This window comes from Eucalyptus grandis, chromosome 11, assembly GCF_016545825.1.
Source record: "Eucalyptus grandis isolate ANBG69807.140 chromosome 11, ASM1654582v1, whole genome shotgun sequence".
Classification (NCBI taxonomy): domain Eukaryota; kingdom Viridiplantae; phylum Streptophyta; class Magnoliopsida; order Myrtales; family Myrtaceae; genus Eucalyptus; species Eucalyptus grandis.
The window spans coordinates 19,930,226-19,958,105 of record NC_052622.1 but is presented as its reverse complement, the minus strand read 5'-3'; the positions used below and the strand labels follow the sequence as shown (position 1 = coordinate 19,958,105).

Below are 27,880 nucleotides of genomic sequence, written 5' to 3'. Positions count from 1 at the left end.
ACTTTGACGATGGCCGGAAATTCCGAACTTGCGCTCTCACTATCGCTTGTGCAATATTCCGTCTTCAGATTGTAACTCTATGTGAGGGCCAAAATCTTGAAATCTAAGAGGAGAGGGGATCGTTGGGTTGTTGTAATCGTTGTTTTAGCTATTTTTATTGGTGTCGGAGCATGCCGCTCAAGTTCTTGAAGTGCTATATTGCAAGAGCAAAAAGATCATTATGGCTCACATCATAGGAGCATCCTTCGGTGAAAACAGTCCAAACCACAATTGTTCAATGGATTTAACTATATATATTAGAAATGGAGGATGGAAGTCTTCATACAATCCATAAATTACGATATGTGGAATGGCCATCGAGAATAGACCATACATATCAGCACCAAGAATCCTAGCGCCTTCATTTGCAAAAACACCTACTTTGCAACAACATTTCAGCAACCAAAATTTGATAATTATGCTATGATGTTTGGATTATCTGAAGACTCAAGTTCCTTCCCATCCCAACCATTGCATCCACCCTTTCTTATTCTATTTTTTATCTGATCGAGATCCCATTGATTGTGTTAATACATGTCACGACTTTATGCAATGTGTGATTTCGGATCCATCTTTTGACATGGTCCGCAATTGCTCCACATCTATCTTCTATATATGTGGCACATGACGAAAACCCAAAAAGCAAAATTCCTCGTACACACTCAACGGCAAAGAATCTCATGAAACTCCATAGCCAATGCCAAGAGGAACTATAGCAGAATCCCGTCACATGCTTTGTGTTATCTTAATCCAGCTCAATCAATATAAGCAACGCTTTTCAAAGATCTGGAATTGAAGTATTGAAAATTCTTGGGATGATAGTAGAATCATGCTTTTGGGATGATAGTAGAATCATGCTTAGGCGGAGTATGTAACCTTAGGTAAGATAAATAGTGATTGACCAACGTTTTGGCAATGAAGTCGATTCATTATTATCATTATTGCTCAAAGAGCATTTGTCATGGCCCTTTGTCAAGTCGCGCGATCTTCTTCGATAGGGACGGGCGCAGCATTTTGTGGATTTATTGGCGGACATTTGTCACGATGCTAATCAGAGTACAGATCTCTCTCTCTCTCTCTCTCTCTCTCTCAAGACCCCTTTTCCCCTAACAGGCCCGGCCCGGGATGGGCTCAATTGTGTCGGGCCTACAGTGCTTGGGCTGGCACGGCCCATCAGGCATTGCCATGCTGTACGTCGATCTGGAAAAGACTACTGTAAGAGGACCAATGAGGGTCATAACGAAATGGATAAAAGCCCGTGCCACATCTATCATCGCTTATTAGAAAAGAAAGATCTAGTTTACTCACCTTTTGTCCTCAAACTCACGGTGCACTTTTCTGAGTTCCTCGCTCTGAGGGAAGGAGCCAATGGTGTTTGTTGGGATGACTGGCAAATTAAGTTTCGTTTGCTGAGCATCAAGTCTAGCACTCACAGCTGTGGCACGGCAATGATCATAGCCCTCCAAACCAGCAGCCTGAGAGAGATGAGAATATCAAGAGTTCAAGACACCGGTAATATCACTTTCATTGGTATTTTTGGAACGCATAAAAGATGAAGGGTAACTAAGCAGAAAAACATATAGCCTTTTGGACAGCTTCGTTTTTTACTCTCGGAGAGGACTTTCTTGAGGCCTGAGCAGATACATTAGCTGAGAAGAATGCCTGAAAACAGAGCCATCAGCAATAAGCATTGAAATACCATCTCACAACATTAGTAATCAATACTTTGGAAATTGAACATTATGCTTGACATACACCCTAAAGTTGCTAGCTAACAGGCCTAGTTTAAATTAAGAACTTTGCATCCTAGTGACTGTATTCATTCTAGAAAATAAGCTAACAATATGTATTACCACCACTGTTAAAACTCCCTAGCAGCAACAATGACAGTATGGGCATGCTATGCTGCTTTTCAGCATCATCTTTAACAAAAAGATAACAAACCGTACCTCATCCTTTTGTCCAGCCAATGCCTTGGCCAAGGCATTGACTTCAACGACCTTCTGAGTAGCAAATGCAAGCCATGGCTTCATTTCCTCATTTAACTCAGTCTTGTTAACTAGGTCGACAGGAGTGTGCAAAAGAGAGCAAGAGGTGGAGACCACAACTTTGTCTGCAGATAAATAAGGATCAGATATCAACTTAAGGATACATAATATGTAGATCACACTATATTGAAAAACGTATGCAGAAAGTATTACCTTTTCCCACGGTGCTCTTGAGAGCATGGAGGGTGCTGAGTGTTTCAGCAAGATCATTGGCCCAGATGTTCCTTCCATTGACAACTCCAGCAAAGAGATACTTGCCTGTGGGGAAACCACCCTTGATTAAATCAAGAGTCTTGTCTCCATCGATGATATCCAATCCAAATCCAGTGACGCCCTTCAAGGAAGTAAGAACTTTATATGCCTCAGCAGGAATATCAGCAAAATAGGTTTGGACGAGAACATTTACACCAGAAAGACATGATTCTAGTTCTGAGTATGCTTCAGTGAATGCTTGCAGTTGGTGAGAATCAAGATCCAACACAAGGGTGGGCTCATCAAACTGAACCCACTCAGCGCCAGCTACCTTAAGTTCGGACACAACTTTCCTGAATGGTTTATCATTGGTCAGGAAATGCATTCCAAACATGAGCAAATGAAAACTGCGAGAGAAGAGTTTAATAATCTCTTACTTGTAGATGGGAAGCAATTTTCCGAGGAGAGACAGAAGAGAAAAGGTCTTGTCAACACCATTTGCAAGCTTGGATAGCAGCAGATAGGACACCGGGCCAAGAAGGACCGGAACAGTGTCTACTCCAAGCTGGAAATTAGCAAATAGATTCAAGAACGGATAGCTTTAAGTAATGCTAAGATCATACGAAGGCACAAGAAAATAAAAATGGATGAGCTGATAAAAATATACAAACAAAAGAATTAACTAAACCAACAAAAAGTGAGAATTTCTCGTCGCCCGAGGGACAGCGGAGGCGGCAGCATCATGAGGGCGGCGGCTGGCGAAGGAGTAAGATGGGAAAGGGAGGGAGGAGAGAGAAGTGCCTAGGGGAACATGGAATGAGACTATTGGATCTTTTCTTAAGTGCTAACCCTAAACCTGGTAGTCCGTCGGGGGTGGTCGGGCAGACCGAGGCTATCGGTCGTTGCCATCGAGTTTGGAGGTGGGTCTTTGGGTCGCCAGACATGTTTCATCAAAAGGACAGCGGAGGCGGCAGCATCGTGAGGGCGGTGACTGGTGAAGGAGTGAGACAGGAAAGGGAGGGAGGAGAGAGAGAAACCCTAAACCCAGTAGTCGGATGCGAAACAACCCCCGGCGGCCTGATTTGTTCATGGTTCGGACTCTATGCGATTCTGGTTTTGGATAAGGTCACAGAAAACAAGCTTTTCATGTCGGGGAATTCCGGCACTGAATTTGCGGAATAAGGCCAACTCTTACCCTCTTGGCGTCCTTGTGCTCGTTGACGGCCTTCGGAGATGCAAAAGAGAAGTTGACATCGGGACCCAATTCAGGCACCGTGTAGTGGCTAGACTAAATGAGATGGATGGATTAGTTACAAAGAAGAAGAAAAAACAAAATGATTCACTCGTACTTCACTGAGATCTCACTTACTAGTCGGTGTCAAACCACTTGGTCATTTCCATAGCAGGGACAGAGGCATTCCCTTTGGCATTGAGAAGTAAACATCGAATCCAATCTCCCCACCATTCCAACGATATCTGGGAGGAACGGCACCAAGCATCGCGGTGGTGTCGAGCACCTGATCATAGTATGCGAAGGTGTTGCTGGGAATGTACTTGATGCCGGCATTGGCCATCTTCTTCCAGATGGACGACTTGAGATCAGCTGCGACTTTTTGCAAATCCTCGGCGCTGCTCTTTCCACCCCAGAATGACTCCAGGGCGAACTTGAGCTCCCTCTTGGGGCCCATGCGAGGATATCCAACAATGCGGGATGCCATCTCTCTGGATCATCGAGCAAACGTCAACTACAGTTAAGTAACCTGGCACAGCTCACTCAGTTATTGAGTCTAAAAAGTGGAGGAATTCGAGCGATGCAAGGATCCTACCTTGGAGGAGACCGTACCGGGGAACTAGACAGAACTGTATTCTTTGCAGTAACGAGAGTGTGAGGGATAGAGAGGGAAAGAAGAGAGAACGGGGCGAGGAGAAGGGAGTGGTAGGCTGGTTATTTACACATCCGCAGTTTGTAGGTGGATGGAAAAGAAATGGGTAAAACCGAATGGGTACAGAATGAGTGAAAAAGGTTAGAAAAATGGAGAAGACATAGGCTGCAGGGCCTGTAGAGGTTTTGGTCAAGATTCTTGATTAGGGTCACCTGACCTTTTTCCAGTACCTTCAAAACGAAAGGGGAAAAAAATTATGACATAAAAATGGGGAACAGGTCATTTGGAGAGTGCAAGGGAATGGATTCTGGAATGATTAGAGGGTGAGAAACCACGGCTTTAAGCGGATACCCTTTAACATGGGTTCAATTTCACAAAATAGCGTTTGGGAGGTTCTGTAACGAAATCGGTCCGGTCTTCTCTCTTTTTTCTCTCTCCACAAGATTATTGACGACTCGATCCTCACTATATGAAATCCCAATGTCAACGAGAAAGGTTGTGGGGCTTAAAGCATATAAGTTTGGGCCTCAAACGAAGCAACATTTGCTCATTATATTTAGTTTTTGATGGGATTGAGCTCATGTACGATGTTTAGTTTGTCAAATTTGCAATATAGTATCAGAAATTGGTTAAGTCTCTTTTATCTCACCCAAATTACTACTCCTCTGTAAAATCCTCTTTTCCGTACCTTAGTAAAGGTTTCTACTACATTGGCAAGGTAATCATTCTCACAACACTATTTCGAATCAACGTTGTTCAAATAATGCTCATATATGCAAAGAATCCCCATCTATGAGACTAAAATGACGTTCACATACGTGAAGAATCTCCGTCTATGAGATCCCATGTAAATCCTATTGTTTCTTAAATTCTAATTACCTTAATTTAAGCTAAGAAAAAACCACCAAAAACCCCAATTATATCCATATTTTGAATTTTTTTATTTTTGTGAGATCAACATCCTCAAATTATACCCACTATTGAGTTACTATAAAAAAAAAAAAAAAAATCCAAATTTGTGCCTACGTTACGCATCTACCCTTATTTGTCATTGTGCCATCAAATGATTTTTTAGCCAAAACAACGTTATTTTTCATGTATAGATAAATTTTTAACGGTGCTCGTAAGTTTCGGATTTTTTTGGTTACCAAAAAGAATTTATGGTAAACGTATCACGGTGGACATAATTTGGAGTTTTTAGTAGTTGTTTATCATTTAAAATTAGACTATAATAATGTATAAGTTAGATAATGTTTTGGACTGAGAAAATGTAGGAATGGGACGCCATTTCTCTGGATCATCGAACAAACATCAACTACGGGTAAGTAACCTAGCGCACCTCAGTTATTCTGTCTAAAATTGGAGGAATGAAAGCGCTGCAAGGGTCCTACTTTTGTGGAGACTGAATCGTGGAAAGAGACAAACTGCTGTTCATCGCTTTTTCTTTTTTTTTTCCATTTTGGTCGGTTACTATCGCATTTACAAAGCTGAAGTTTGTAGGTTGATGGAAAAGACAAGGGCAAAGCCGAATAGGGGAAGAATGAGTGGAAAGGTTGCAAAAATGGAAAAAACATAGGTCTTTAGCTAAGCTCTTTTTAGAAAGGCCCACCACTTTAAGCGGTTTTAGCTATTTGGCGGCGAGGTGTTTTCAAAGTGGTTTTCCGACCAAAAAAAAAAAAGATAAGAGGAAAAGTTGGTCGGGCACTTTTTCCCGCGACCTCCCCATCGTTGCCGCGACCACCCCATTCCTTCTGCCGTCTTCGTCATCATCTTCTTAAGAATATTGGGTCCCACCACACACCAACGCACATGCACAATTGCACATGCCCCGCCACAAACCCAATTTGTCGTCTTCGCTTTTAATTTTTTAACGGGACGCCCGCACGTCTTCCCCTTCCCTAATAAGAAACTGTCGTTAATTTTCTATTTCCTCTCTCGATGTCTCTGCTGGAACAAAGACGAAGGAGAGTTTGTCAGATGTCCTGTGGTAAGTACCATGTATAATGATTGATGACCGTGAGGCCTGCCCGTACCCGATAGGACTGGATACGTTGGGCTTTGTTATTTAGTATATGAAATTACACTAGACGTGATTGCTGAAAAGATCTCGAGACTGGTATTCATTTGTAGATGATTTATTATAACGTTAAAGAAAGAAAACGTATCAATTAGCGAATCGATTTTTACAAATCAGTATTTAATAAATTTAATATTTTCCTTCGGACAAACAAGCTAGAAATAAGTCAAAATCTATTTAATTTTAGATGCTCTCTCCAATAAGAATATCGAATCATATTATATATGTATATATATGTCATGATTCCATTACACATAATCAAACTTATTCTATTTTTAATGCATGGGACAAAAAATGGTGAATTGGTTAAAATGAATTAATACCACCAAAAATTATAAATTGATACATCCATGATAGATAAAGAGTAAAAACCAAAACCAGTATACTTGTCAATTATCATGTGTAATGCAACCTGGTAATTTGACAATAAAATTTAACGAAAACCAACGGAGTGTAAATTTGTCATAGCTAAATTGGAGTAAGTTTTGGGTAAATTTGTCAAATGTGTACCAATTCAAGATTTTTTGTAATATTAACTTTCTAACTTATCACTAGTATTTGCTTTTGTATGATCGGACATTTAAATCATCAAATCGACATACAATAACAGCAGTAGGATTTCTTGCAAAGAAGAAGAAAAGAATCAGGCCACCATCTTCACAAAAGCTAGAAAAAAGTAGACGTTTGTTCCATGCCTAAAAATTCTCGTTTTATTTTGTCCACCTGATTGAAGCCGATGCTACTTTTAATCTCTTAATCGAGCACACTGCTACTTTTAATCTCTCATTAACTAAAGAAGCCGACGCCTTCACGATCTGGTGGGAAATGGTGGCTCGATAGTTGAGCAGAGGTGATTGTTCAATAGATTCCGAGATAAGTTTCACTTAGCTAAGAAGTATTTTAAGCGAGCATCTTCACAGACTCGTTGCGATTATTTTACAAAATTAATTTAATTTAGTGATGTATTGTAATGTTAACGAACAAGACGTTGCTCAATAGATCAACTTTTACAGACCAATCTTAATAAGTTTACTATTTTCCTCCAAATAAACAAGTTAAAAGATAAATCAAAATACATTCAAATAGCCTCTCCATTAAAAAGTACAACTCCTAACATTCCATAGAGAAACTAAGTAATCATATAAACATAAAAGGACCGGAATACAGGGAAGTTACTCATACTTTTCCTTCCTAGCATGAGCAAGTTCGGTGCGGAGGAGCTTGGCAGCAACAACCATGATCTTGAGCGCACGCTTGACCCCAGTGTGTTTACGAGTCTTGAGTACAAAGTCAGGATTAAACCACAGTATGTTTGTTGTGAGCATCTTGATGGTTCTGTCAGCAATCTCTTCAGCTGATGGTATTATGAGAGAGTGGATATCATAGACACTGGGGACAATCCCAGCACCATACTTGACTCCCTCGTGGGAAACTAAGAGAAGCTTCTCATCAGAGCGAGAGTTCTCGATTGTGATGACATCGGCATCCACGTCCAAGATTGAGGGGATGATGTCGTCGATGTGGCAGTAGCACACGTGGGTGTGGATCTGCCAATCAATAACAGCCACCGAGTGAAATCAGTATACGTAAAAAATGGATCTTCTCACATAAAATAAGGAAGGGAGCTATGAAGGAACCTGGGTAGTATCCTTAACACCACAGTTAGTGATTCTAAAAGAGTGGACAGCCCATTCCAAGTAGAAAGATTGTTCAGACTTTCTCAGTGGCAAACTCTCTCTCAAAGCTTCCTCATCAATTTGGATAACATTAATCCCTGCCTTCTCAAGATCCTCAACTTCATCCTTGATAGCCAAGGCAATTTGATAGCAAGTTTCGAACCTGTGAAACAAATATTTATTATTCTAGTCCCGAAAGGAGAAATGAAGATTATGTTCTTTGATCAATCCCATGTACACATGAAGTTCACGTTCTTCTATACCTGGGTTGGTCGTTTCGGACAAAGGACCAGTTGAGAATGGTGACAGGGCCTGTAAGCATTCCCTTCATCGGGCGAGCAGTCATGCTCTGGGCCATGGTGGACCAAAAGACAGTCATTGGCTTGGGTCGGCTCACATCACCATAGATGATGGGTGGTTTCACACAACGAGATCCATAAGATTGCACCCACCCGTTAACGGTGAAAACCAAACCAGACAACTGCTCCCCAAAGTACTCCACCATATTGTTCCTCTGGCATTGGACACATGAGGATCAAGATGTTTAAGAAAGAAAACATACCTCATAAGATATCCATCTATCAATTCTACATAATCTGTCCTAATTACAATACCATATTAAAACACTGTCTTCCCTCAGGCTCCCCATGAACCAAGACATCTATGTCAAGCTCCTCTTGAAGCTTGACAACTTTCTTAATTTCCACCTTGATGGCCTTAACATATTCTTCCCAAGACATCCTATAATGAAGTGTAGTCAGAGGACAAATGAGGGTCATAACAAGATGGATGAAAGCCCCGTGTCATATCTATCAACGTTTACTTAGAAAAGAGAGATCTAGTGTACTCACTTTTTGTCCTTGTAACCACGGTGCACTCTTCTGAGTTCCTCGCTCTGAGGGAAGGAGCCAATGGTGGTTGTTGGGATGACAGGCAAATTAAGTTTCTTTTGCTGAGCATCAAGTCTAGCACTCACAGTTGTGGCACGGTGATGATCATAGCCCGTCAAAGCAGCAGTCTGAGAGAGACGAGAATATCAAGAGTTCAAGACACCAGTAATATCATTTTCATTGGTATTTTCGGAACGCATAAAATATTAAGGGTAACTAAGCAGAGGAACATACAGCCTTTTGGACAGCTTCATTCGTGACTCTTGGAGAGGACTTTCTTGAGGCCTGAGAAGCAGCATTAGCTGAGAAGAATGCCTGAAAACAAAGCCATCAGCAATAAGCATTGAAGTATCCTCTCACGACATTAGTAATCAATGCTTTGGAAATTAAACTTTATGCTTGACATACAACCTGAAAGTGCTAGTTAACAGGCCTAGTTTAAGTAAAGAACCTTGCATCCTAGTGACTGTATTTACCCAGTTCTCGCCATATGCATGTAGCTCTGTATAGCCACTAATTAAAGAAACCCACCACAAGGTAACTGCATCGGTTTCTGCCGATGACTAATCGGAATAGAGTAGAATTCTAGAAAATAAGCTAACAATATGCATTACCACCACTGTTAAGACTACCTAGTAGCAACAATGACAGTGTGTGCATACTATGCTCCTTTTCAGCATAATCTTTAACAAAAAGATAACGAACCATACCTCATCCTTTTTCCCAGCCAATGCCTTTGCCAAGGCATTGACCTCAACGACCTTCTGAGCAGCAAATGCAAGCCATGACTTGATTTCCTCATCCAACTCAGTCTCGTTAAACAGGTCAACAGGAGTGTGCAAAAGAGAGCAGGAGGTGGAGACCACAAGTTTGTCTACAGATAAATGAGGAATTACAGATATCAACTTAAGGATACATAACATGCAGATGACACTATATTGAAAAACATATGCAGAAAGTATTACCTTTTCCCACAATGCTCTCGAGAGCACGGAGGGTACCGAGTGATTGAGCAAGATCATTGGCCCAGATGTTCCTCCCATCAACAACTCCAGCAAAGAGATACTTTTCTTTGGGGAACCCGCCCTTGATTAAACCAAGGGTCTTGGTTCCACGGACCAAATCAAATCCAAATCCAGCGACACCCTTCAAGGAAGTAAGAACTCTATATGCCTCAGCAGGAACATCAGCAAAATAGGTTTGGACGAGAACATTCACGACGGAAAGACATGATTCTAGTTCCGAGTATGCTTCAGTGAACGCTTGCAGTCGGTGAGAATCAAGATCCAACACAAGGGTGGGCTCATCAAACTGAATCCATGAAGCGCCAGCTGCCTTAAGTTCGGACACGACTTCCCTGAATGGTTTATCATTGGTCAGGAAGAGTATTCAAAACTTGAGCAAGTGAAGACTGCTAGAGAAGAGTTTAAATTCTTACCTGTAGATGGGAAGTATTTTATGGAGAAGGGACAAAGGTGAAAAGCTCTTCTCAACACCCTTTGCAGGCTCGGATAGCAGCAGATAGGAGACTGGGCCAAGAAGGACCGGAACAGTGTCTACTCCAAGCTGGAACTTAGCATATGAATTCAAGAACAGATAGCTTTAAATAATGCTAAGATCTTGCGACGGCACAAGGAAGACGAAAATGTATGAGCTGATAAAGACATACGAAAATTAAACAAGAAACTACAACCAACAAAAGAGTCAGAATTTGTCGTCGTTGTCGACGAGGACGAGCGCCGAGGGCGGGGGAGCTCGATCGAGGTCTAGCGAGGCAAGCGGGGGCCTTAGCTGGTCTGCAGGAGCGTCGACGACCGTCGTTGGCCCTGGGTCGCGCGTTGCAGAGGCTGGGAGTCGGCGGAGGGGAGAGTCAGGGGATGGTCGCGTCGATCCGAGGCTTTCGGCGGTTGCCATCGAGATCGGAGGTGGGTCGTGGGGTTGCCGGCGGAGGCAGCAGCGTTGCGAGGGCGCCCGCCGGCAAAGGAGTGAGACGGGAAAGGGAAGGGAGGAGAGCATTGGGGAGCATGGAATAAAGACCGTCGGATTTTTTTATTAAATACTAGGCCTAAACCCGATGGTCCGACACGGACCGGTTTGTTTGCCGGTTCGGACTCTACGCAATTTGGGTTTTTGATCAGGCCACAAAAAGGGACCTTTTCATGTCCCGGTATTCCTTTTCCTATGCCTTTTTGAGAGGGAATAGGAGTCAAAACTTACATTGAAAGCTAAATTGTCCTTACCTCGATCACATGAGAAAATAGAGATTTGAACCCCACATCTCTTTATTTCATGTGGGAAGGATAACCATTGAATCGCCTGGTTGATATCTTTACTTTTTTTTAAGGACTGTAATCATTTTATGTAGGAAGGATGACCACTGAATCGGTGGTTGACATCTTTACTTTTTTTAAGGATCTTATCATGAGTAAGGGTCATAAAACAATCCCATTTGTGAGAATTTGGCAACTGGGGCTTGGGAAAGTTTACAAAGATTTTGAAGACCATAACTACGGCAATATTGAAAAGCAGTATTGTTTTCTTATTATGGAATGAGCGGATTTGGAAAATTGAATTTGGAATTTTTTTTTTCATAGTTCTATATAATGGCGTTAAAAAATGTTTTCCCTTATAATGCTTCCAACCAAATCCCCCCTCCCCCACCAAAAAAGAAAAAGAAAAAGGATTAAGTACATGATAAAAATATCCTCACTTTTAAATGATCCAAAAAATGCATGAATCACTTAAGGAATAAAATAACTCACTATTAAATTTTCCATCCCCACAAATTGATGAATTTGTTTAAAATCATCGATTTGGAACGGTAACTTTTGGTTTGGGGGTGACAAAACTTGATTCAATAAACCTGGGTCTTCAATTTGGGGCCGCTATTTTATTTTATCTTTTTGTTCTATTTTGACGTTAAAACAAATTAAGTTCTTGATTGGAAAAACTACGAGTACGAAACATATCTTGCACCAGTGTTATCGTTATCAGTAATTCTGCAATTATGTTCTCTTGATATAAAGATTTGAAATCATTCTTTTTGGCACTTTATGTAAATAAAAAATAAATAAATAAAAAAATCTAACGCTTACGATGTTAACAATTTTCTCTTTTATTCTCTTATTTTTTATTTTGGCTGATTTATATATATATATATAGTATCAGAAATCCCACTCGGTTGGCTAGAATATCAAGAGGGATTCGTGATTTTCATCAGGGAACGGGGTAAACAAGTCACCCGATTTCCTTACGGTCTGCACGATAACGTTACTCCCCTAGTGAGTAATTTCAAATCTCACGAGAGCATGAATGAAGATAATAATAATAAGACCAGCGTTGACCTTCTTGACCTCCTTGTACTCGTTGACGGCCTTGGCAGAAGCGTAAGAGAACTCGACGTCGGGAGCCAATTCAGGCACGATGTAGTGGCTGGATCAAAGAGAAGATGGATGGGTTAGTTAAACATCGAAAACAAAACGATTTACTGGTACTTGTCCGAAAACCATCACTTACTAGCTACTGTCAAACCACTTGGCCATCTCCATGGCAGGGACGGAGGCGTTTCCTGTGGCCATCAAGAAGTAAACGTCGAGTCCTATCTCTCCACCTTCCCAACCATATCTGGTGGGAACAGCACCAAGCATCGCGGTGGTGTCGAGCACATGGTCGTAGTATGAGAAGGTGTTGCTGGGAACGTACTTGATGCCAGCATCAGCCATCTGCTTCAACGTGGATGACCTGAGATCAGCCGCGACTTTCTGCAAGTCCTCCGTGCTGCTCTTTCCATCCCAGAACGATTCAAGGGCGAACTTGAGCTCCCTCTGGGGCCCCATGCGAGGATATCCGACGACGTGGGACGCCATTTCTCTGGATCAGCGTACAAACATCAACTGTAAGTAACCCAGTGTAACTTACCTAGTTACCTAGTCTAAGAAAACGGAGGAATGCGAGCGATGCAAGGGTCCTACCTTCGTGGAGGCTGAACCGGGGAACGAGACCAGCTGTTGTCTAGCGCAGGGACGAGATTGCAAGGGACAAAAGGAGAGAGAGAGAGAGAAGAGAGAGAACGGGACGGAGAAAATGGCGTGATGGACGATGGGTGTTTCTGGAGCCGAAGGTGTATATGATGGGGCGACGAGATCTTCGACCCTATTGCCATATATATATATATAAATGGGAGTGACAAAACACCTGGCAAAACCGGGATTTGTAGAATGATTATGGTTACTCCGATTATGAAGAATAATCATCATTACCCTTCCATTACTAATGTGGTGACAAAACTCTCCAAAAAAAGAGGGTTTGGCAAAACCAGGTTTTGACCTCAAACCTGGTTTTGCGAAACCGTCTGTTTTTTTTTAGTGTTTTGTCACCCCCATTATATGTATAAATATATATATACAGCGATTGTGGTCGACAATCTTCTCACCTCATCCTGATATATACATATATAAGAAAAGAAAAATAGAAATCGAAAAAAAGTGCGGTGGCCGGGGATGCTGATTGCTGAGGGTTTAGGGGGTGAGGGGTTCGCTGCATTGCACTCCTGATTGGAGAGCTTGTGGGGCTGTTCGTCGTTTTGTCAAACAAAAAGGCTGGATTTCTCAAAGTAACAAAGACAACATTTTGATCTCCTTCCCGAGACTGGGCCAAGATTTCCAGATGAGTTTCGTTCACCTAGCTAGAAAGAGATTTTATAGGAAACTTTTGGCGGTGCGAGTAAAGCCATGTTAACACGAATTGGAGAGATGGCAGCACTGGCATATATATTGAAAAGAAAAGAAGAATATCGAAATGCAAATCGGAGAATCTGGAGTTGTGGAGTGGGGTTTCGGCGGTGGGCCTAGAAAGGATGGCGTGCATCGAAATAGCCATGCTCCGTATAATGTTTTTTAATCGTTTCTTTTTCAAGTGACAGTCTGTACTTTCATTTCCTTCCCTTGGCCAGGAAGTAATTTAGGCCAACGTCCTTGTATGCTCGCTGTACTGTTTCTGCACGATTGACTTAATTAGGTGATATATCATAACGTTGATAAACAAAATGTATTGCTCGATAAATCAATCTTTACGGACCAAGCTCAATGAGTTTTAGTATTTTCCTCCAAATAAACAAGACAGAGATAAAATGAAATCTATGCAGATTTCGGATGGCGGCTTTAAATTAAGAACAAGTGATGGGGGCGTGACTCAAGCAAATAGGTAAGCTCATTCACGCTTCGAATTACGTCGAGTCCGTCACCCAAGACCACCGTTGGGCGAGATTTCGAGAAGTAAAGGAGTTCCCTTTCCCGATCTTGGAGGAAAAGTTACTCGTTGAGCCAAGAGAATATCAATGGACAAACGGGATTAAATTATGGGACCTATCATTACATTGACTGATATTGCATTATATTAGACCAACGAGAAAGGTGGTTTCGGTACCCCCACAACGCATAGAAAATCATATGCTCACCACTCTTGTCCACTTGCGCTTGAAAGGAGGAAAGAGCCAAGAGAATATCCTCACGGCTCTGGAACCCCAGATAAAGTAGCCTAAGAGTATACCCGGTGGCTTAGAGTATATTCTTGCTGCGTCGCAACACACACTCTAGCTTTCACTTGTGCAATGTCTGTCTCCATATTGTAATTCTATACGAGGGCTAAATTCTTGAAATTTCAGGAGAGAGGGGATTGTAGAGTTGTCGTAATTGTTGTTTTAGCCATTTTGATTGGTATTAAAGTATGTTGCTCAAATTCTTGAAGTGCTATATATCAAGAGCAAAAGATCATTATGACTTACGTTATAGGAGCATCCTTGAGTGAAGACAGTCTATTTCTCTGGATTACAAAAGTTCAATGGATTTAACTACATCTATCGGAAATGGAGGATGAAAATCTTCTTGCAATTCATGAATTACAATCTGGAATGTCATTGAGAATAGACCATACATACCAACATCAAGAATCCCAACGCCTTCGTCCACATAAACAACTTCTACAACAGCAATTTCCACCTCTAGCAACCAAAAGTCCAAGTTGATCAACAAAAGCCTTGAAAAGTCCCAATTCTTCGGACAATTATAGGATCATACTTAGGCAGAGTACGTAACCTTTGGTAAGATAAATCGTGCTTAATCAACATTTTGGCAATGAAGTCGGTTCATTATTATTATTATTATTATTATTATTATTATTATTTGTACAAGAGCATTTGTCATGGCCCTTTGTCAGGTCGCATGATCTTCTTCAACGGGGGACAGGCGAAGCCTTGGATTTATCAAAGGATATCTATTTCTTTCTTCAGTCACCATGCTAATCAAACAAAGTACGTCTCTCTCTCTCTCTCTCTCTCTCTCTCTCTCTCTCTCTCTCTCTCACACACACACACACACAAAAGGCCCCTTTTTCCTAACAGGCCCAGCCCAGCACGGGCCCAATTGTGTCGGGCCCTACTGTGCTTGGGCCGACACAGCCCATGGGCCATTGCTAAGTTGTACATTGCTCTCAAAAGACTAAGACTACAATTCATATATAAGAACCATTAATCACGTAAATCTCATCGTGGAAATCGTTGTTATCAACAATCTAGACGAACTTGGTCCGTATGATGTAAAAGTCATCCGATATAGAATTCTCTCACATGACAGAGGCTCGAAACTTAACCAAAACGAGAACGTTAATGGAAAATAATTTAATTTGCGAAGCACATTAATAGTTACATAATTTGCACGTCCAGCATGTCATCGGACTAAAAGCAAAGCAGCAAATACAGCACTCCTATTGTATTTTTTTTTTCCGCTAATATGATACGAGTAGACAAGAAAGATGAAGTCAGCCAGCACACCCTCCCTTCGATCTGACGTTGATCGCTTGCAACACCGAACAACAAACCCTCAAATATGACAAATTTAAAGGGAGTAACAAAAACAGCTATCCGTCCAGCAAAAACATGTTTTCCTCAATCTATGTCTCGGATAAATGGAATGAACACATAATGTCACCTGACTATGAATCGGGCTTCAGCCGCTGTTGCTGCCGTGTTTGTGCTTCCTCTTCTCTTTCTTCTTCTTTTTGTCCTTTTTGTCCTATAATGGAAGATAAAAAAAAAAAAAGAATAGAAAAAAATTTCTAATTTACTTATCGTAGGGCCACGTCTGTCCCTGGTATTGGGGTCCCCTTTGGCAAGGAGAGATGTGATAGGAAAAGAGCTTCAAATTTTTTTAAAAAAACTTGGTTTTTGTAAATATAAAAATAAAAAATGAAGCAGGAGCCAATCAAATTTAAGAAAACGAAGCTGATTGGGCACCTAGAAATATGTGTGTGAAAACATTTGTCACTTAGGAAAATCAGAGAAACTTGCGGTTCAAGTGTTCATTTGCATTAAAGGAAGAGTTAAGAGTCCCTACAACGCCCTTTTGATACCATCATTTTAAATTAAAACCCTTGAATGCAATATCACATGATGTCCTAAAATTATTGATGCTACTTTTTTATTCTTTAGTAATCACAAATCTAATACCTCCAGCAAAGTTGCATTTGGACAAATCAATCGTTGACCCCCCTCTCTCTCTCTCTCTCTCTCTCTCTCTCTCTCTCTCTCTCTCTCTCTCTCTCTCTCTCCGATCTGAGGGGTGCGCTCCTCATATCCGAGGTGGCAGCATTCGACCAGGGATCATCTATGACCTCGGATTGAGGGCTGCGGTTTCAAATATGAGGCGGCGCTAGCCTCAATCTTAAATTTGAGGGAGAAGAGTATAGAGGGAGCATTTTTAATGGTCAAAGCTCGAGGGAGACAAAACCGCAATGGTCCTGGTGTGATGCAGAACAACGATGATGGAGGGAGAGGGTGAAGACGATGATAGCGCACGGTGATAGACGCTGCGATGATGGTGGTGATGATTGGCGATGCCAACTGACTAGGAGGGGAAGAAGGAGAAAGGAAGAAAAAAAAAGCTAGAAAAGGAACAAAAAGAAAGGGAAAAGATGCTGACTTGAAAACTAAAAAGGACGTGGCTAGCTCCATCAATATTTGACCAACTCGTCGCTGACTCGGCATTTCATGTTAGAAAATTCAAGTGACAAAGGGCAACACTTGTCGGGAGGGAGAATTATAAAAAAAATCCTATTTTAAACCATTTTTTTTGTTAATTTAGTCATAAACCTTTTATAATTGTGTCAATTCGTTCATCTAGCCAAATTTGGCTAGTCGGTAAACGCTGACATTTTTCATAATTATTTTTTAATTTGTTTGTATTTTTAAGTACTTTTTTTGAATTTTTGAATTCTTTATTTTTCCCAATCTCTCCTTCCTCTAGGCGGCTCTAGAGGCGAGAGCCTGAGGTCGGCCTCGTCAACCAATGGTAAGGGTCGACCTCGCCAACACTAGCAAGGATTGCCCTTGCCATGGTTGAGCAAGGCCAAGCCTAGCCAAGGCGAGGGTTGACCTTGCCATGGCTAGGCAAGGCCGGGCTAGGCAAGGCCAAGCCTTGCCAGATTTGGTGATAGTGGCCTTGCCAAACTATGGCAAAGGTTGACCTCGTTGGTATTGGTAGGGCTCGCCCGGCCATGATTCTTGAATTATTGATAAATATTCAATATAATCATTTAGTTTACTCAAACAACAAGTCAATCTTATATATTGAGTTTGTTTTTTTAATAAAATTTGAGTCAATATGTTCGTTTTCTTTTATTTTACTAGTTAGAAAAGGAAAAAAATTAGGACAATAACATGTCCATTATTACTTGATAAAGTGAATTATTATATCATTGATTTGAAATGAACATCTTACTTCGATGATCCATGATTTTGCTAACTTTAATTAATGGAATAACAACAGTAAATATCTTCATATAATCTAGTAGAGGTCAATGGTTCTAGATTTCTTAGTGTTTCCTCATTTTTTAGTGCCTACAACATATCTGTTGGAATATGTTTCTCATTTTTTGAATCTAGAATTTGTCATGTATATCCTGGAATCAAAATCTACATTGTCATAAGTTTTAGGGTCTGATAGAGAAAACATTGTGAACTGCAGTATATTGAGCTTGTGATGTATGTATAACACTTTAAGATCGAGCATCGAAAATGAAAACTTTCTCCCTGGAAATGCTTGATAAATGCATCCAAAGAAGCTTTGAAACACTATCGATCTCTTCATAATCAAGTTAAGTTGTGATTTTTTTAAAGCACGAGCTAAAGAGGATATCGAAAAAGGGAAGAACAACCTAAATAGGAGCGAGGGCGATCGACCACCTTACTCACGAGTCACAATTCCCTAGTTTTCGATCCAATTCCTAGTTCCTAAAAAAATAGAATATTCACGAATCGGATTTGGATGCATTGGAACCTAGAATTGGACCGATTCTTGATTCTACCTGAAACCATATTCACTCTTATAATTTAGTGACTAAGTCAAACATTCACTAATAGTTTAATGTCCATATTAAACAAATTAAAATTTTAGAGAAAGTATTACGCATTAGGCCAAAGTACATGTATCATTTGTCATTATTTTCTCTGGATTTTTCTTGCCAGAAGGAACGAGACTTTCTTTTTCTTGCCAAAAACTTCTTCTTCCTTTAGTGTTTCCGGAAAAAGAACATTTAATTAGAAAACCATGGGCACCCATATATTGTAAATTTTACTCAAAAGAACAGTTAATGTAATGGAATATGCGTTTTCATGACTGACGGAATTTGGCTTCTGCACGTGGAACATAAGTTCCCATGATTGAAGTCGGTTAGTCGATTTTGCATCTTTATATATTATAGTACATTCTTCATTCGCGGGTGCGGGCTGTTGTTGCTGTGCGTAGAGGCGTGCTGTGCTGTGTGCGCAAAGTGGCAAGGTTTATCGTCAATTACACCGTGTTTTAGCGAAAATAAATCTTGTATCGAGATTGCGTAATCCGTTAACAAATCGAGATATTATTTGGTAAAAAATTGTAGGATTAATGTAATTGGAGGTTAGGAAATACGAAAAGTATTTGAGTGATTCGAGTGTAGTTATTATCTCCGTTGTATAGTTTGATTTATAGTGAAATTCTGTATTGCTTTTCTCATGGACATAATTCACCTCGATTGAACCACATAAATCTGATGTTCGATTTATTTTCTTATTCTCTATTTTAACCTTCAATCTCCTGATTACGCAACATTCATCCTCTCTCTCTATGTATATTATTGATTGTACAACAAACGAAAAGCAAATTCTGTCATATGTACTTAACTGCGAAAAATATCATAGAAAATTTCTTTCAACTTATCATGAGGCATAATGATGTAAGATCACGCACCAGATACTTCATTATTTCTAACATATTACTTTTAAGTTTTATTCCGCAAGGATCGCGTGCATTAGACAAGCAATCAGGTGGTGATAAAACACCTAATTGGGTGCTTGAAAAATTTATAAGAGAAGGTCTGACCCGGGTCCGATCTTATGCTAAAAATCCGGTCATCCCGGCTGTTGATTAAAGTGAGATCCACGAATGGGACTCGTTTGGTCCATCGCGAACTGGATCGCCCAATCGGTACAAAGCTCGCTCTAGGTTGAAGTACAGTAGATCGGTCATGGCCCCGAGTGTTCCTCTCAAAAAGACTTGGTTTGATTCGTGGAAATGGTTTAGGCTAGGGTGAGCCTCCATGCCTTTCGTCCTCAGTGATGGCTGAACTCGCCGTTTCGGATAATAAATAATGTCTCACACATATGAGATTGAAGTATAGTGACAAAATCATATACATCACTTCAAATCTAACCCAAAACCAGGAAATGCATGTCGAAAACCTTTGCGAGCGAGAATTTATCCATGAACCATACGTCGAAAAAATCATCCGAATCGTTAATTATTTAGGTCCCATCATGACCTCTATAATCAGGGATCCAAACTAACTTGATCCGCATGATCTAGAAGGTGTCGATTCTCTCGAGTGGTGTATGCTCAAACTAAGCCGGAACAAGAACTTTACGAAAACTTTAATATTTCCTGAAACTCATTAATTACATAGATTGCACATCTAGAATGTCATCAGACTAAAAGCAAAGAAGCAAATACGAAAGTCCCATTGTATTTTTTTTTTTTTTTTTTTTTTGGGCTAAACCATGCGTTTTAGTGTTGTGTTTCATATTTTAGTGGTGTCATTGCCACTTAGAAGTGAGGAAATAATAAAAAAAAATTCACGTCAACATTTTCTATCAATCAAGTTAGACAAAGTTAATGGAAGAATTCGATTGTATCAATTAGATAAATTTTAAAATTTAATTTAACTTTTTATAAATTTTACGATAAGCTGTAATATTTTCAACGTACTTATTTCTAAATTTTTCAAGAAACTGAAAACTAAGTTGATAGATTGTTTTATTTTCTCGAGGTTCGTCTTGCGTATTTATCTGCCAGGGGTAGAATTATAAATGGATAATGGCCATATCATTGATTTGTGTTTTCAACGCAATTCAAGGAACTACAATGATTCAACTTAGAAGAGGAAAAATGTCGTTTTCCGTCCTGATTTTGACTTTTCACTGTTAGACTAATTTAGGTTTGAATAGTGAATTTTGTAAGATTCTGAATGAATATTTGTGGATTTGGATGTAGTTTTACTATGAATGCTAGTTTATAATTACCCTCCATGCGTTGATTACTATGGATTAGTCGTATTTGAGTGGTCCGAACAAGGACAAACTCAAAAGGGAAGTAAAACTGCGGATGAATGAAAGAGAATTTACTCGTCTGGATACAGATTAGGTTTCTTTTTGTTCCGTACTTGCAGATGTTTTAAGAGGAGATCAAGCGGATCAAACATCAAAGATACTAATATTAGCTTGACTTATTTCACTTCATGCTATCGAGTCGAGTGGAAAGAAGCAAGCAACCATAAGAGAATGACAGCCATTTTGAATTAAACGTGAATAGCATATCATTAGTCCATCACATGAGTACAAGCTCAACTCAGTACTACGAACAAACTAAAACAGCCCAACGAGGACTCCTAAGTCCTAACATTCCATAGCGAAACTCAATAATCATATAAATATAAAAAGAGAGGAACTACGAACAAACTAAAATCCCCAAAGAGTACGACTCCTAACATTCCATAGAGAAACTCAATGATCATATAAATATAAAAAGACAGGAATACAGGAATACAGGGAAGTTACTCATACTTTTCCTTTCTTGCATGGGCAAGTTCGGTGCGAAGGAGCTCGGCAGCAAGAACCATGATCTTAAGCGCACGCTTGACCCCAGCGTGATCACGAGTCTTGAATACAAAGTTAGGGTTAAACCACAATATGTTTGTAGTGAGCATCTTGATGGTTCGGTCAGCAATCTCTTCAGCTGATGGTATTATGAGAGAGTGGATGTCATAGACACCAGGGACAATCCCAGCACCATAATTGACTCCCTCATGGAAAACTGAGAGGAGCTTCTCATCAGAGCGAGCGTTCTCAATTGTGATGACGTCGGCATCCATGTCGAAGATTAAGGGGATGATGTCATCGATGTGGGAGTAGCACATGTGAGTGTGGATCTGCCAATCAATAACAGCCACCAAGTGAAATCAGTACATGTGAGAAATGGATCTTCCCACATAAAAAAAAGGAAGGAGCTATGAAAGAACCTGGGTAGTATCCCTGACACCACAGTTAGTGATTTTAAAAGAGTGGACAGCCCAATCCAAGTAGAAAGATTGTTCAGACTTTCTCAGCGGCAGACCCCCTCTCAAAGCTGCCTCATCAATTTGAATAACATTAATCCCTGCCTTCTCAAGATCCTCAACTTCGTCCTTGATGGCCAAGGCAATTTGATAGCAAGTTTTGAACCTGTGAAATAAAATATATATTATTCTGTTCCTGAAAGGAGAAATAAGATTATGTTCTTTCATCAATCCCATGTACACATGCAGTTCACATTCTTCTGTACCTGGGCTGGTCATTTCGGACAAAGGAGCAGTTGAGAATGGTAACAGGGCCCGTGAGCATTCCCTTCATCGGGCGAGCAGTCATGCTCTGGGCCATAGCGGACCAGAAGACAGTCATTGGCTTGGGGCGGCTTACATCACCATAGATGATGGGTGGTTTCACACAATGAGATCCATAAGATTGCACCCACCCATCAACGGTGAAAGCAAAACCTGACAACTGCTCCCCAAAGTATTCAACCATATCGTTCCTCTGCATTGGATACATCCAGATCAAGATGTTGAAGAAAGAAAACATAGCTCATAGATGCTATCTATCTATCTGACAGATCTGTCTTAACTACAATACCATATTAAAAGACTGTCTTACCTCAGGCTCCCCATGAACCAAGACATCTACGTCAAGCTCCTCTTGAAGCCTGATAGCTTTCTTAATTTCCAGCTTGATGGCCTTAACATATTCTTCCCAAGACATCCTATAATGAAGTGCAGTCACAGGACCAATGAGGGTCATAACGAAAAGGATAACAGCCCTGTGTCATATCTATCAACGTTTACTTAGAAAAGAAAGATCTAGTTTACTCACTTTTTGTCCTTGTACTCACAGTGCACTCTTCTGAGTTCCTCGCTCTGAGGGAAGGAGCCAATGGTGGTTGTTGGGATGACTGGCAAATTAAGCTTCTTTTGCTGAGCATCAATTCTAGCACTCACAGTTGTGGCACGGCAATGATCATAGCCCCTCAAAGCAGCAGTCTGAGAGAGACAAGAATATCAAGAATTCAAGACACCAGTAATATCGTTTTCATTGGTATTTTTGGAACGCATAAAAGATGAAGGGTTAAGTAAGCAGAGGAACATACAGGCCTTTGGACAGCTTGATTTGTGATTCTTGGAGAGGACTTTCTTGAGGCCTGAGCAGCAGCATTAGCTGAGAAGAATGCCTGAAAACAGAGCCATCAGCAATAAGCATTGAAATACCCTCTCGCAACATTAGTAATCAATTCTTTGGAAATTGAACATTATGCTAGACATACATCCTAAAGGTGCTAGTTAACAGGCCCAGTTTAAGTAAAGAAGTTTGCATCCTAGTGACTGTATTTACCCCGTTGTTGCCATATGCATGTAACTCTGTATAGCCACTAATTAAAAACACCCAACAAAAGGTAACCCCATTGGTTTCTGCCGATGACTAATCGGAATAGAGCAGGGAATAGAGCAGAATTCTAGAAAATAAGCTGACAATATGGATTACCACCGCTGTTAAGACTACCTAATAGCAACAATGACAGTGTGCGCATACTATGCTGCTTTTCAGCATAATCTTTAACAAAAAGATAACGAACCATACCTCATCCTTTTCCCCAGCCAATGCCTTGGCCAAAGCATTGACCTCAACGACCTTCTGAGCAGCAAATGCAAGCCATGACTTGATTTCCTCATCCAACTCAGTCTCGTTAACTACGTCAACAGGAGTGTGCAAAAGAGAGCAGGAGGTGGAGACCACAAGTTTGTCTTCAAATAAATGAGGAATTTCAGATATCAACTTAAGCATAAATGACAAACAGATCATCAAAATACACTATTTGGAAATAACATATGCAGAAAGTAGTACCTTTTCCCACGATGCTCTCGAGAGCATGGAGGGTGTTAAGCGATCCAGCAAGATCATTGGCCCAGATGTTCCTCCCATCAACAACTCCAGCAAAGAGATACTTGCCTGTGGGGAAGCCACCCTTGATTAAATCAAGGGTCTTGGTTCCATCGACCAAATCAAATCCAAATCCAGTGACGCCCTTCAGGGAAGTAAGAACTTTATATGCCTCAGCAGGAACATCAGCAAAATATGTCTCGACGACAACATTCACGCCAGAAAGACATGATTCTAGTTCCGAGTATGCTTCAGTGAATGCTTGCAGTTTGTGAGAATCAAGATCCAACACAAGGGCGGGCTCATCAAACTGAATCCATGAAGCACCAGCAGCCTTAAGTTCGGACACAACTTCCCTGCATGATTTTATCATTGGTCAGGAAACGTATTCAAACACGAGCAAATGAAAACTGCGAGAGAGGAGTTCATTATCTTACCCGTAGATAGGAAGTATTTTCCGGAGAAGGGAGAGAGGAGCAAAGGTCTTCTCCACGCCCTTTGCAGGCTTGGATAGCAGCAGATAGGAGACTGGGCCAAGAAGGACCGGAACAGTGTCTACTCCAAGCTGGAAATGGGCAAATGAAGTCGGAAACAGATATAGCTTTAAATAATGCTAGGATTATGCAACGGCAGCACCAGGGAGACGAAAATTAAACAACAAATTACAACCAACAAAAGAGTCAGAATTTGTCGATGAGGACGAGCGCCGAGAGAGGGCAGGCGAGCTCGATCGAGATCGAGATTTAGGGCTGGGCTTGGCCTCGGATCAGCCACGATCGAGGTCTAGCGAGGCAAGCGGGGGCCTTAGCTGGTCTGCGGGAACGTCGACGACCGCTGTTGGCCCCGGGTCGAGCGTTGCAGAGGATGGAAGTCGGAAGAGGGGAGAGTCAGGGGATGGTCGGGCAGACCCGAGGCTTTGGGCGGTTGCCATCGAGATCGGAGGTGGGTCGTGGCGATGCCGGCGACGTCCGCAGCCAAGGGATGGCGGCGGCGGCGGCGGGGAAAGTAGTGAGACGGGGAAGGGCGGAAGGAGAGAGAAAATTACAGAGGGGAACATGAAATGGACATTAGGAGCATTTCTTGAATGGCCTAAACCCGATAGCCCGTTGTGATCCGACCCGATTCGTTATCCGGTTTGGGTCGCACGCGTATCGGGTTACTAGAACAAAAAAGAACACTTCATTTCTGGGCTTGGGCTGAATATAAACCCAATCGAATGGGCTGTTGAGAACGAAGAAAACAATAATAAGACCAGCGTTTTACCTTCTTGGCCTCCTTGCACTCCTTGACGGCCTTGCGAGAAGCGTAAGAGAAGTTGACATCCGGGCCCAATTCAGGGACGATGTAGTGGCTGGACCAAAAAATGAGATGGATGGGTTAAGTTTAATCATCAATACAAAATTAATTTCTACTCGGTAACTTGTCTAAGATCTGTCGTCCTTACTAGTTGGTGTCGAACCACTTGGTCATCTCCATAGCAGGGACGGAGGCGGTTCCTCTGGCCATCGAGAAGTAAACGTCAAACCCGATCTTGCCACCGTTCCAACCATATCTGGGAGGAACAGCACCGAGCATCGCAGTGGTGTCGAGCACCTGATCATAGTATGAGAAGGTGTTGCTGGGAATATACTTGATGCCAACGGTGGCCATCTGCTTCCAGATGGATGACTTGAGATGAGCCCCGGCTTCCAGCAAATCCTTGGCGGTGCTCTTTCCATGCCAGAATGATTCCAGGGCAAACTTCAGCTCCCTGTTGGGGCCGACGCGAGGATATCCAACTACGTGGGACGCCATTTTCTCTAGATCATCGAAGAACATCAACTTCAGGTAAGTAACTAGTGTAACTTGTTCAGTTCCCCAACCTAAGAATGGAGAAATGCGAGCGATGCAAGGATCCTACCTTGGCGGAGACCAAACCGGGGAAAGAGACCAACTGTAATCTATTGCAATGACGAGAGTGCAAGAGATAGAGAGGGGAAGAAGAAAGAGAACGAAATACAAAAGGAAGTGCGGAGGATCGGCATTATATAGTGAGAGATGGCATCCACCCGGTGGATCCCGACAAAAAACCCACCAACGAAATACTTTATCGGACGAGTGTGTTGTTCGGACGAGTATGATATCAGTGGGTCCCGACAAAAAAACCCACCAATGAAATACTCTATCGGACGAGTGTGTTATTCGGACGAGTATGAATGATATCAGCTGGGTCCCGACAAAAAAACCCACCAATGAAATACTCTATCGGACGAGTGTGTTATTCGGACGAGTATGAATGATATCAGCTATTCGGACGAGTATGAATGATATCGTCCGAACAACACACTCGTCCGATAGAGTATTTCATTGGTGGGTTTTTTTGTCGGGACCCACCAATAAAAAACCTCGTTTGCAAGATAGACGGACTTTCCGCTGACGAAAAGACTCGTTTGCAAAATCTTGTCGAAAACAAAACCCACCAGCTTTCTTTGCAAAAACGACGTCGTCAAATGTACCGGGTCGGTCCCAACTCTCCTCTCGTCTATTGTCAGTCTCGGTTACCGGCTCCGCCAGATATATCCCCGACTTGAGCATAAAGGGACGCTGTTATGGGAATCCCTCCTCGATGCTTCGCCCCAATTTTGCCCCCACAAAACATGCGAAGGCTATTTTGCCCGTGTCTCCATTCGTCGAACAATAGTATTTTAATCTCCATCCTTAAAATAAACTGTTTTGTAATTCCCTATTTATCTATACCTTCACGATACGGTGACACAAGCATCATGATATTTGATCAGACTCACGTAACGTGTGAGTCAGATTGAATTTAGGTTAGATGGAAAATGATAAGATCTAAATTAATTCATTTAATTCGCTATGATCTATTTTCTAGTAATATAAATCTAATAACCCAACACAATTATTATAGTTAAAACACTTCCATATTTAACCAAATCAAAGTAAACTCATACCCAAAACAAAGGTGAGATCGCGGAGCAAGCAAGCACGAGATTGAGTGATGATGAGAGAGAGTTATAAAGGTTTGTTAGATCTTAATAAGTTGTGGACCCATTTACTACCTATATTGTCCCGAATTTTACTAATATAAACCCATTTATTAAATATAACTAATCCAATATAATAACTCAACCTATTTGGTACGTTTGGTTCAGCATTTTTATTGATCAATCTTATTTATTGAAAAAAAAATCACTTTGTCTTTTTTAGTATACTCCAAGATTGTATTTGACAGTCAAGATAAAATTCAGAATAATATAACTTTTATTCTATCCTGCGTAGGGGTAAGCATATTGGACCGCCTGGACCAACTAATTTGGTCCAATTCTCAGGAGTGTTGGTCCAATTCCCGATTCCACAAAAATGGAACTGGAGATTTTTGGTCAAGTTCGCAGTTTTGGGGCGAACCTAACCGAACCAAACTGACTCTTTTTTTTTAAATATATTTTTTAATTTCTTAAAAATAGCAATAAATCATAACATTGTGATAACTCTAGTTTTTTTTTTTCATTTTTTTTTTTTGCTAAGTGGCCAATTCCATTGGACCAGATCGAACCTCCCAAAAAATGAGAATCGATCCTCCCAACCTGATTCATAGTTCCTAAGTGGAACCAGATTGAACCGAGAACTTATCATCGTTTGCTCAGAATAAGATAAAGTCGGATATAATAGGAACGTAAGTCGGATAAAATTATATCAAGGAAGAGGTGGTATAAAGGTGGATAAAATTTTTAATATTCATAATAAGAAAGTTATTTTCTCGAATAACAAAATTCTTAAATTAACAAAATTAAATTTTATTTCAATATAAAAATATTTGAATTTTAATATAAGAAATTCAAAATAAAAATAAAATTTTAATTTGTAATTTAATCTTATTTCTATTTATATGTTCGAATTTGATTATATATTACATTATAAATTCAATATATAAATATAAATATATATATATTTATTGCATATTTGAGGTATTTTAGTATTTTAGTATTTTAGGTATATCGGTAGAGTTTGTTATTTAATAATATTTTATTAGAGAGTGATGATAGGGAAGAAAGAAATAAAAAAGAAAATTAATTAAAAATGAGAGGGAAAATAAAATAAAAAGAATAAATATAAAGTAAGCAAGAGTGTCGCAAGAGATTTTCACCATTTTTGTTTGTAAAATTTTTTTGTTCATTTATATTTATATATTGTTTATACTAAATAATGTACATGATATGAAGTGAATATATTCAATTTTATTACTACAAATCACTAAACAGTAGATATGATATATCAAAATTCTTGAATTTCATATCATATCCTATCCAATTCCATCCTTATTAGAAATCAAGACGACCAAATATAGCCTAATTGTGCAGATTGAGGGTATGATTACTAGAGAAGATAAATAAGAGAAAATTGTCCAAAAGTCATAACTCTATTGCATTTTTATTATAAATTCAGTCATAAATTTTTCAGTTTTGTCAATTTAGTCCTAAATAATTTCTCATTTTGTCAAATGAGTCAATCTAGTCAATTTTGGCCGTA

The 27,880-nt window shown here is 40.5% G+C and overlaps 2 protein-coding genes and 1 pseudogene across 2 annotated transcripts; all 3 read right to left on the bottom strand.

Moving 5' to 3' along the window:
- Nucleotides 1-1,343: 1,343 nt before the first annotated feature.
- LOC120289399 lies at nucleotides 1,344-3,997 on the bottom strand (annotated as a pseudogene).
- Nucleotides 3,998-7,396: 3,399 nt separating this feature from the next.
- On the bottom strand, nucleotides 7,397-12,383 carry LOC104429353 (5-methyltetrahydropteroyltriglutamate--homocysteine methyltransferase-like). Its single transcript, XM_039304232.1, has 11 exons — nucleotides 12,322-12,383; nucleotides 12,150-12,237; nucleotides 10,244-10,371; nucleotides 9,771-10,162; nucleotides 9,516-9,679; nucleotides 9,040-9,120; nucleotides 8,767-8,933; nucleotides 8,551-8,656; nucleotides 8,179-8,429; nucleotides 7,877-8,078; nucleotides 7,397-7,786 (listed from the first exon to the last, which is right to left on the bottom strand). Exons 1-11 carry the CDS (start codon nucleotides 12,381-12,383, stop codon nucleotides 7,412-7,414), a joined length of 2,016 nt encoding a protein of 671 aa, XP_039160166.1. The 3' UTR covers nucleotides 7,397-7,411.
- An 8,546-nt stretch (nucleotides 12,384-20,929) lies between these two features.
- LOC104430706 (5-methyltetrahydropteroyltriglutamate--homocysteine methyltransferase-like) lies at nucleotides 20,930-25,147 on the bottom strand. Its single transcript, XM_039304229.1, has 11 exons — nucleotides 24,798-25,147; nucleotides 24,617-24,704; nucleotides 23,791-23,918; nucleotides 23,318-23,709; nucleotides 23,054-23,217; nucleotides 22,566-22,646; nucleotides 22,292-22,458; nucleotides 22,076-22,181; nucleotides 21,708-21,958; nucleotides 21,406-21,607; nucleotides 20,930-21,315 (listed from the first exon to the last, which is right to left on the bottom strand). The coding sequence occupies exons 1-11, from the start codon at nucleotides 25,145-25,147 to the stop codon at nucleotides 20,941-20,943; spliced, it is 2,304 nt and encodes a 767-aa protein (XP_039160163.1). The 3' UTR covers nucleotides 20,930-20,940.
- Between the last annotated feature and the right edge of the window lie 2,733 nt (nucleotides 25,148-27,880).